General features: G+C 38.6%; 1 protein-coding gene across 1 annotated transcript in view; it reads right to left on the reverse strand.

Moving 5' to 3' along the window:
• ABCC5 (ATP-binding cassette, sub-family C (CFTR/MRP), member 5) overlaps positions 1 to 6861 on the reverse strand; it is a 31261-nt gene extending 24400 nt beyond the window's left edge. The window contains exons 1-5 of the mRNA XM_010282065.1: positions 6707 to 6861; positions 6307 to 6462; positions 5423 to 5570; positions 525 to 758; positions 239 to 412 (exon numbers count right to left, since the gene is read on the reverse strand). Coding sequence (XP_010280367.1) covers positions 239 to 412; positions 525 to 758; positions 5423 to 5570; positions 6307 to 6462; positions 6707 to 6783 — 789 coding nt within the window. The 5' untranslated portion in view covers positions 6784 to 6861. The remainder of the gene's footprint in view (positions 1 to 238; positions 413 to 524; positions 759 to 5422; positions 5571 to 6306; positions 6463 to 6706) is intronic.
• Positions 6862 to 11517: the final 4656 nt, after the last annotated feature.

The raw sequence follows: 11517 nt of genomic DNA on the forward strand, positions 1-11517 counted from the left end.
TTTAGCTGTGCTTATTTATCTCAGTCAAATCCATCAGCTTTCCCATTTCCATTTTCTAATTTTCTTTATAATTTTTAGCTTCCTGTTTCCAACTTTCTGCTTCATACACCATCTTTAGAAACACCTATGCAGCACCATAAAGGAGCTAAATCTAGCATATTTCAACACCTTCTATTCAGAACTATACATATGTCTGACCTAATAAAAATGAAGCAAGTCTTAACTCTTTCCAACTCACCATTGCTGGGTAGAAAAGGATGAAGACAGCAGAGCCCAAGAAACCTGTTGGACCCAGAATAATCACGTTATAAACCATTCCTAAGATGGCCACAATGGGGCCCCCAGCCAACAAACTGCCAACTGCTGCAGCTTCAAACATCCTTTGACCATCATTGGAACATACATTTATGAGCTGAAAAATACACATAACAGATTATTTAGATTTAAAGCACAGCTCATTCTCAAAGGAATATGTTGCATATCCCTTTTCACACTGCAATTTCCAAAATGATGCTGCATCTTACCTCTCCAAGAGACTTCTCCTTGATGTTCTTCAGCTTAAGAATTTTCTTAAATGCCATTGTCAAGATAGCTCCACGCAGTCTAACCCCCGTGCGGTAATTCAAAGCCCAGGTTAGCGCAAGGGACCAAGATCGTACTATTTCCGTCATAAAGATGCCAAAAACTAAAAACAAGCTGTACTGCAGGTTGGACTCACTCTGTTGGGTATACTCCAAAAGATGTTTCACAACGAACGCCTACAGGAAGAAATGCAAGCTTGCATGAACACCCCAACATCCTAGAAAACCATGCAACAACTTTATGTTAAGTTAGAAATAAGTAGGCTACTTTGCTTTTAAAGAGCCATTTGAAATAGAAAGCATCTTCTTTCTAGAAGTAAAAAGTGTCAATACAAGAAGTACTGTAACACAAAGCCCTGCTGAGAGCCAAGCCTGAGTCAAATTTAGTAAGTAAAGAGAGTTTAATTTGGAACCATATTCCTCGCAGCACGCTTCTAATCCTCCGTGTCTTCTAACTTAACATAAATCTGTCAGTTAGCTGAAAGCAATGCATTATCATATAGAAGAGTTTTAAAATATAGTCACTACTTATACATCTGCGCACATTAAGAAACATTCCTTTACGTGACATTAAGACCTTTTTTATTTTATCTTTGGTTTGCTTCAAACGTGCTTATTTGATAAAAAGGAACAATGTACCTACAGTTGTAGAGGGGAAGAGTGAGAAGGACATTTGCAAAACATTCCTGGAAATAAACATCAGCAGTTTAATAGTAAAGAAAAAAACAAGCAGAAAGCACAAGGTACGCAATACCATAAATCATTGGGGACAGGGGAGAAAAAAAAAAAAAGACAAAAAAATTAACCATTCAATCCCTCCCCATACCCGCTCCCCCCAAAAACATAAACACTTTACCTCAGGAATCACATTTCAAACATCACCTGCAGAAAGAGGACAGCCCCCAGAACCACCGATTCCCACCTCCAGCTCTTTGTGGTCCAACAGCACAATACAACATCATACAACTCACAATCACCAGCAATATTAAATACTATTGACTGCGAAACAACAGGCTTTTATTTGAAATAAAGTGCCATCTTAAATGGTAACATCTCAAAAACACTGTACAACAGGTAGAGCATTGTAGAAACATACAATCTGCACATACAGGATAATTATAAAGGGCTAATATCTAACAGTCAGTCTTGGCCTCTAACAAACTAGATTTGAAACTACACACAAAATTATAAAGATACAAAAACAGAACAGTATTTGTTCACGAAGTCCAAAAGAGGTCAAACTTGCAGGTGCCAACAGAGGAGGCTTCTGAGGCTGCACAAATTCTGAAATCTGGTTTAAAAAGTATCCTACTGTAAGGCTTCACAAACAGCAAAAGATTTCCTAGAGAGCTTTTCAACAACTGATGCTTTAAGATACTGGTGCTTTTGATATGTTGTACAGAGCAGAGAATTACCTTTGCCCACAATAAAAAGCAACAAAAAAATCTGAGACCAAAGAAAATAGCTGAGAAGCCTTTCACATCATAGTCCGTTGAAGTCCTCTTGGCTAAACGAGGTTTTGCAAATAAGAGTTCTGTATAGTTTGAAGCGAGAGGGGGGAAAAAACCAAAACCCCACTACTTCAGCAAAGGTATTGATAGTTATAGCCCAGCACCAAATAACAGGAAAAAAATTGAGATCAAATTCATCTGTTCTGAGGAAAATAATTCTGCACATCAGAACCAAGGAAACATGCTGTAAAAATTTTGCTCTTTCTTTTTCACAGGTCTGAATTAAAGCCAGATGTCCATCAGGTTCTAGAATGGCCACTGAGAAAATTTACATACCGATCCCTGAACAAATGTGAGGAGCTCACATTCACAGATCTACTGCATTCCAACTTTCTCCTTACTTGGATTTAGTTTTACATCAACTGTTTGGACCACAACTGCATACAGTTGGTTTGCAGTTACTAAGGAGATTACTGACTTCTTTTTCCAGTATTCAATCCAACATATGCAACTAGTCACTGAGCAATTGGGGTGAAAATCACCCTTTTTCCTCACGAGCTGTAACTCAGCATGGTCGCAGACTGCAAGCATTTTCTCGCACACCACAGCATTGCTGAAAGTCTCCAAGAGAGGATGTATAAAGATAGCAGATGTTTCCTGGGGTCTCATTCCTCCCAAAACTTTTTAGTGCAATTTTTCAGCACTATTTTATAGATTCAGCATCTCCCGTGATGAAAAAGAGACCAGCTTACATTACACCCCTTTTTTTTTTCCGCAAGAAAGAAAAGAGGAAACAGCAGATTAAAGAATTTTGAAAAGGGAGAGGAAAAAAGTTACACAGACTTAACATTTACATCCAAACATATACTATTTGAATTCAAACTAGTTTAATGACAAGAATACAGCATAAAGTTATAAAAAAAACAAGACAATTACAGTACAAAGACTAAAACTCAAGCTAATGGGGAAAAAGGAACTCCTATTACCGTAGTAGCTGGTACTAGATGCTTGGCTGTCTTAAGCATTCCCATTGAATAAACATTACCTTACCTTTGCTCTTGGCGTTGGCTCTGCCCAGCAGGACTGCCTCATTCTGACGCAGAAAACAGCCATCCTGAAAATTCTAAAGAACAGCTTCTGTCACTGGTCCCACTGCAGTGCCGGCATCCCTGCTGCAGCCAGTGTGCGACGGCACGGGGCAGGCTGCAACTGGAGCCAACTGGGAAATTGGGAAACTTACCTCCAATAGCTTACCACTCCCCCCTCCAATAACTGACCAAACTGTCAAGCTGTACTCCACTAAGATAGCAAGTTTCCCCATCTCCCAAACAGGAAGAATAGCTCTGAACAGTTGCAAACAGGTACATTGTTCAGACCTGGAGTTAAACTGATTCTGTTTAGTAATCAAAAAACTTCTTTACTGCTCAACCTGAACTTGAAAGTTTTGGTAGCTGATTAGACGGCAGCAAATATTCACTGGAGATAAATAGTATCTCACCTATACTAGTACATTCTGATGGTTATTACAAGGCAGTCTGACACACACAGCTGTCTCACCAGGTTACAAGTTTGGATACTGTGCCAGATGCAGAATTTATCAAAATAAAATAAAGGAAGACCCTTGAAGGATCTTATATCAAAAAACCCCCACACAGGAAGTCTGCAACAACTCATTTCCAGTTATAACCATCACAATGCTCATTAGCAAAGCCACAGCTGTTGGCTGGCATTTCAAGGTCATAGACATTCAATTAAAATTTCTGAAGTTTAATATAGTGTTTAACTCCATTTTTATAATTTAATCAATACATCAGGTCAAGTCAAGTACTTTTCCTGATCTCCCTTTTCACCTTCAGGTGACTGAAAGGGTGTAACAATACAAGAAAGCACTGATACTTCTGAGGAGACAGCATATCTAGGCATATCTATGAGGCATGCCATTTTTAAAAACAGGGAGGAGGGATGGTAAAGACTTCTTTTTCATGCCAAATGATGGAATCAAAAGGGAATTGTTCCTTATTCAGAGAAATTAATACGGTTGCCTGTAAATGGGCAAGTGTCTACAGGTGATTTTAAATTACGCAAACCAAGCATCAATTGCAGAGGTAGCCCCCAGCCTAGCCAAGTTGGCTTGTTTTTCTCCTTTTCCTCCCACGCTCTCTCATTCAGCAGTTTAGTTGAGACAAATTGAGAAAATTACACTACAGAAATTAGGGGCAACCCTGCTGCAAGTTCTTTGCTAAAGATAAAAGCAGCTACTAAAGCCCTGTAGTGAAACAATGACAGAAGCTCTTCTTGGGGAAAGCTAGTGCTGATAAAACCTTAATCATGATTTACTGTTAATTACCGAAGTATGTTCATATATTTTATAATACAAGCTACTATAAATTATTATCAAGAAAACAAAACCACAGAAACATTTATTGTTATTCATATTACATGAAACAAGACAAACTTTAAAAAGGCTTAAAAAGCAGAACATCATTTCAATAGGACAATTAAAAGCAGGAAAACATTTTAAAAAGACATTTCACCTAACAGTGCACCCAAGTGTACTTACCCAAGAAATGAACCTTCAGCTTATCAGCACACTGAAACGTGTACTACTAGCAGTAATACTGCTCCTACTCCTCAAGGGAAATGTGTAGAGAATAAATTTAGTCAAAATTTCAACTGTAAATCTGCACAGCATGTGCAACAAACAGGTGACAAAAAATGGTGTGAATGTCAAGTCCCATATGTTGTTATCTTCATTATGACCCACAGCAACAAACAGCAGCAGTTCCTAGAGGCAATAATGTACTCTAATGCTTCTGCACGAAACCTGTCTGACCATTCTCTGTAGGATCAGTAAAGACTATACCCACAGACTCCTTGTGACCTGCTCACATTAGTTTTTAAGTAGTGCTCTAATAAAATTGTTTCGTTCCACTTCTTGAAGACTGTGCTATTAACGCCAATAATCTAAGATTAGTGTTTTATCAGACTGAATTTTATTCCAAGAGAAATTTACAGAATTGCAAAAAGAAAAAGAAAACAATTAAAAGACCTGTACATAAGAATTTTATGAAAAAAGACCACATACCAGTTAAGGAAGAACTTTAATAAACTATACTCGAAACCAAAGAGAAAAAAAACAGGTGTGCATTTCCTCCAAGACACCTAAACTCCCCCCCCTCCCTTCTCCAAGAACTTGCCTCAGCATTCAGCAACTGATCCACCAGCTGTAGGAAACCTATCCTGGATTATTGAATCACTCTGGAATTTTTCCCCAGAATTTCTAGCTAGTCAAAACATTTAAGTGATTCTGCAATGAAACATTAAGATTTTACAGTTGGCCATGAGATGGAGCCCTCTGGGGTTGTTAAAAAAAGGATGGATATTACTTACTGGTCCACTAAAACCCGCAAGCTGGGTGATCATCAGACACACTATGGAAATGATGAGCCTGGTGCGGCAGAAAATCCACACAACCCTCCGGAGAGACGCATCATCAGGCCCAATTTCTTTCAGTTCTTCCTGCCACAATCTCTCCAGCCTAATAAAAACAGAACACTCGTGTTATAAATTTTCCACCATGAGAGAAGGTGCCATCTCATAGGTACTCCTTTGTGAAAATTCCAAGCACTCCCTAGCTCAGAGCAACAAAAATTACTACATATCAGGAGAAATAAATACATGGTACTTTCTGTGAGGTAAAAATCTTGAAATATCTATGTTGTGTTACTTCTACAGAAGAGAGGCATGAAAAACACAATGCCTTTTGCTTTGTTTGGAGTCTCTTTGGTAATCTTAATACACTGACTTGTCACAGTCTTTCCTTGCTGATCTGACAGAAGAGTTGTGGAGTCAAAACCTGAGAAAAATTCTCATTAGCCATAAAAGGTTAGCCTGATTGCAAGGTCTACCCCATACTCAAATCACCTTGCTACTGTCAACATTACTTTTCATTATTTTAGCACAGCATTTTTTTCAGTGTAGCCTTGAGAAAGGCCTTTGTTTTAATAAAAAATAAAGACATGCAAAATCAGAAAAACAATTGCAAAATACTCCTGGAGACAGAATTCTCTAAGCTCACTGAAATGGGCAAGAGTACAGAAATGGTGCAACAGGAGGAGCCGGTCTATGAAGGATAAAACTGAATTCCACTGCTCTGAGAAAGGCAGAACAAAGTATCAGTGCTGCTTTTCTAGGGCAATACTGTATCATTGCCTGTGAACTACTGTATTAAAAAAGGGAAACAAGAAAATAATAACAGAACTAGATGTCTCTACCTTCTACAATTGACATCTGAAGACTCATGCCTTGATAAAGACCATACATCATCCATAAACAATTCCCCTTTCTTGTACGCTCTGTGGGCCAAAGGAGTGAGCCAGGAGAAGGTCATGCAGGAGAAAAGCCCAGCATTATCAACAGGGTGCTGGTGTCTAAAAGAAAAAAAAAAAAATCACAAACAAATGAAAAAGGAAACAGAATTTTAAGTCCCTGAGAAAAACAATGCCTCCTCTCATTGAAAGTACTCAGAGTACCAAATGGCCCATGCCAGTCATACTTGCTAAGCAAATTCTGATGTTTTCAGTATCAGTCAGCAGACCTGCAGCTGCAATCCTGCTTTGTGACTGGTTTGAAAAGCAAATGCTGTATCAGATCTTTTGTAGCCTAAAGACTTACTTGGAAGTAGTCCTTATGGGTTTCAGCACATTCAGGCCATGGTGGTATTTGCCCTTGTGATGCTCTTCGTCCAGCATTCTCAGCTGGGAATGCACAGAGGTGTCCAGTGGCAGGCCCTCTGCCCGAGCAGCTGCTTCCAAGGCATCCTGGCATTCAATCTGCTTTTACAAGCAAGACAGAAGAATCAGAGTTCAAAACTATGTTCAAAGTCCATGACTTCTGAACCCAGCAACTTCACACCTCTTTCTTCTGTAAATCACTGCACAACAGCAACCACTATTAATGTCTTAGAGGACAGGCTTCAGCCTTCATCAAAGACGTGGAATGCACACATTCTAGATCTGCGTTAGAATGCTGCATTTGTAAAACATAATTTAACACCATTATTGTGCCTGTGCATTCAAAGGATAAATGGATAGACAAGACTAATCTTGCATCCTGCCACAGGAAATACAAGAGCAAAAATTACAAAATCAAGTACCTATGACATCAGTTCAGGAAATCAATGACTGACTTATGCAGTGAAATTAAGACATACATTCTTGATGAATTTACACCCTCAGTGTAATTTAGATATTCTTATCCACAGAAAATTCAAATTATTTTCAGAATACTACTAAAGTCCCTTCTTCAAAAATACCTTGGATTAGACCAAAAAACAAATGTGTATTAAGCAGAATTGTACTTTCTTTTATCATGTTTCCTGCTTTTTCCCTAAATTAAAGGGAACAAAGATGACAATTTTCTCTGCTCCTAGTCACGGTTCTCAATGGCTCAGCAACCTTATTAACAATCACTTAAAAGGCAAGCCTTATCTCAGGGGAGTTTTTCCACAGCCCTAGTGAAAGGCAGCCCTAAATGCTAATCTAAGAGGAGAAAGGCAACAACAATGATATGGTGTAGTCAAAATGTTGCAGAATTCAAACAAATGTTATGATCAGAAGCTAGATGTGGCAAAACTATCCCAGGAGACTAGATTGCTATCTATACTCGCAGAGGGATCACTACTGGTTCTGCTAACTCAAGGAACCATTTATTGCAATGCCATGTTACCTGTTTGTATTCCAGTTCTCTGAAATGGAGCTACTTTGTAGAAAAAAAAAAACAAACCTCAGTTCTGAGGTAAAAATCTTCCTGGCTGTCTCACAAACATAGGTACTATGTTCACCCTTACTAGTTGCCTTACCACAAGAAAGTTATTTTATGTCTTTGAAAACAGAAACTGAAAGTGTTTTGTAGTCTCCTAAACACGCAGTATCTGAAAGCACTAAATGCGTATCAGTAGCAAGCATTCGGTTCCTAACTTCTCATCATGTAATTTTTGTCAGAAATGCGACCATTTACCAGAGACTTAGGCTGTACTACATTAACATGTAAGCATGGAGCACATTAAGACACCTAGCTACCACTCACGTGAAGGATAACAACAGGAAATGTGTAATAGCATAAATCTGTCCTTTATTTAACCAAAGTACTTAAAGAGTGCCTAAGCATGTTGTCAACAATCCATGGTCCTGATCTCAAAAAACTCACTCACTAAACCTAAAGCTATGATTACAAAAAAAAGATATCAAAGTAACAAGAAAACAAAACAACATTACAACATTATGACACATGGAGTGACTCAAAAATATGCAACACTTGAAATCTGAATTATGACTTCTCACTCAATTTATATTAAATTACTGACTCACTAAGGGCAATACCATCTTACTAAATCTACCCAAACCAGCATTAATAGGAGACCTGTCAAAGACATCTCAAAGGACTCAGTAGTGAGGAATAGTTCTGCACCACTGCTTTTCTGGTTACAGCAGAGGAATTCATAGATAGTTTGCTATATTACCATTTGCAAGAGCCCCAAGCAGATCTGCCCAAACACCCTATTGCTTGTAACATGCTTGTTTGTAAGTGATGCCACAGGCTATTTGCAGAATCATTGTTTTTCAGAAAACACAAAAACTGACTATAAGCTAAAAAAAAAAAAGTCTTCCAAAACAAAAACCACTGTACTTGTCAGCATAAAAAAAAGTTTTTCACCACTTACAAGAACAGCTTTTTAATAAGAAAGCACAATTACAAGATACTGTATTTTTAGGCAGTCCAAAGATAACGTTCTTCAACACTCACTGTGAAAAATAATTAAACCTTCCAGAGCTGCTCAACAGAATGCTCTCAGCAAAGGTGGAAAAGATGCATTGATGAAAGACTAGAGCACTGCCGTTGGAACGCCTCTATAACATCTTGCCATATAGGCAAGCATAAGAGCAAACCCCTAGTTGAGAACATTGCTCATCATCCTGGCAAGGTTGTCAAAATCCCACATGCACGACTATCAAGAAACAAACGCACCACACTACTGTACAATTAAGATTCTAAAAAGCCCATACAGTTCTGTATCACATTAGCAAATCTTCAAAGCATAGAGTTTATCAGGAAGAAATGAGACTCCTAAGCACTTCTCCAATACGTTTCTAGAGCAAAAGACTGAAGTACAAAAACTAGCAACAATACCACCACTGTTAATTTAGGTTTCTGAATCCCTATTCTTTTTTCAGGTGCTCATCAACTGGCAATATCCCGATTGCCTGCACGCATGTATGGTTTTCTTGGAAACTAAAACCTTGAAGAAGTCATTAACAATGTGATATAATAGGCTCCAGCACTGGTCTTGAAAGAAATGTCTAATAAATCACAGCTGCACTAACAGAAATCAGACAGCATTTTTTTCTAATTCAGCAACATATTAATATACCAATACAAGCAATGAACCAGGTGATACAACACAGTGTTGATAACTCTAAAGAAATTCTCACAGAATTTCTTTGGGGTTTTTTTGTTCTCACAGAACCAAACAAGCCTAAATCAGATATCACTAACTGGAAGGGGGGGCCAATCATTCAGACATGTCTTGAAAAACAGCAGCACACTACTCTGCATCATCAAAAAGGCCAAAAGACAATGAAGAATTGTTAGGAAAGACACAAAGAATAAAGCAAGAAACATTACCACACCACTTAAAAAAAACCTAGGGCTTGCCTCCTTTTTGAACACCAGAGTCAGTCCCCTGTCATTTCAGTTCAAAAAGGATATTATACTTAAAATTACTTTCTGAAAGCAGTTGGGGTTGGAACAGCTTCCACACAAGCATAAATTTAAGACTTTTCAGCTGGATAGAAGAGAGGAATAAAGATAAGATACAGGTATTTGAGAGGTCCATGAAGTCATGAATAGCATAAAGAAGAGAATGGGGGGAATGATCACCAACTATTCTTAGAAGAGAACTGGGGACACTCAGCGAAATTAATGTTTTTCACACAAGGCTTACTTAAGTTTAGAATTGTGTTATAGGATGCTGTAAAGTTTCAATGCATAAATGGACTAAAAATGGGAGAATTACTCTCATACAGGATAAGCATATCATGCTTATTAAATGCATGACAGAGGGCAATAGCAATAATTTACCTACCATCTTATTAATAGCTGGTGGATTAAAAATAATTTCTGAAGCCATGGGCAGCTCCTAACACAGGGTGATTATTCTGCACTCTGCATTTCCTGAAGCTGTGACACACTTGGGTGCCAGCTCATATGATTCAATGGATGACTGAGAAAATTAAGATGAAGACAACAGTTAAACTTTTAATCATGAGGGCAGTCCCTGAGAGCATAGGGAGTACTGAGGAAGTATCACTACACCTATGATCTTGTCTTGTTCTTTTACCTCCACAGCTAGCTCAGAGACAGGCAAAGAGAAGTATGGCCGGTGCTGCTACCGCAGAGCACACCTGCTCCCTCTGACTTTCAGCAACTTGAGAGAGCAACAAGACCATACCAGCACTTGTTACCATGATTTCCTTGTCCAACAATGTCCAAGCAATGGGAAGCACATAAGGTAATGTGAAAGCCTTTCTGGCTTGAGACAACATGGTTGGCTCAAGACATGTCATGACAAAGTCTGGGTGAGGTGAGGAAAAGAAGTTGTTTAAGGGCAAGGAAAAAAATTTGCTCATCAGAGACATCAGTACCAAATTCACAACCCACTACCAAGGTCACATGAGAAGGCCATTAAAAGAAAATTTAAGAGCCTAGCTCCAAAGTTGTCAAGTATATATGATGCAAGAGGTAAGCAAGACAGAAGCTTTGCAGAAAGCAAGAGGGGCATCAGGAACCTTACACAGTAAGACAAGCAAATATAGTATGTTAAATAGAAGGACACTTCTGAAAACCTGCTAAGCATTTATCTGAGGATGGGGAACAGGTGAAGAGAAAGGAAACAGCTGTGTTGTATACAGGAAGGAAAAAACCACACAAAACCAGTGAGATCCTAGCCTTTCACACAGGCAATCTCATATTTAAGAGAAGGTAGCAATTTATTGGTTTGACAACTGTAACATCAGATAATAGCAAAATCAGACAAGCCCGAAGGCCAAGCAAAACAGATCTTTCCATCCATTATTCATCTTGCAGAGAAAGAATTTGATGTGCATGCAGTCAACATAGGACCAAAAACCCATCCACCAAACAATTATCTCCTCCTCCATAAGGCAGAACATCTTCCAGGGCTCAGATCACCGCAGGGAAGAAGCTCCATCTCTTCTGGTCCTACTGCTGCCTGACAGGAAACTAAAGCAGACATAAAAGCCTTCTTTTATTAGTCCTTGCAGCTGATATAGAATACAAAAGCTACTGTAGTTGATTTACTATTACATAAAGTTAAAATTGTTTTACTTATGTAGTAAAGAACTCTTGAGTTGGCAACGCTATAGAACAGGAACTCCCACCTCTTGCATTTAGAAGGCAAAGTTCAG

Source organism: Phaethon lepturus, unplaced genomic scaffold (genome assembly GCF_000687285.1).
Source record: "Phaethon lepturus isolate BGI_N335 unplaced genomic scaffold, ASM68728v1 scaffold55940, whole genome shotgun sequence".
NCBI lineage: Eukaryota > Metazoa > Chordata > Aves > Phaethontiformes > Phaethontidae > Phaethon > Phaethon lepturus.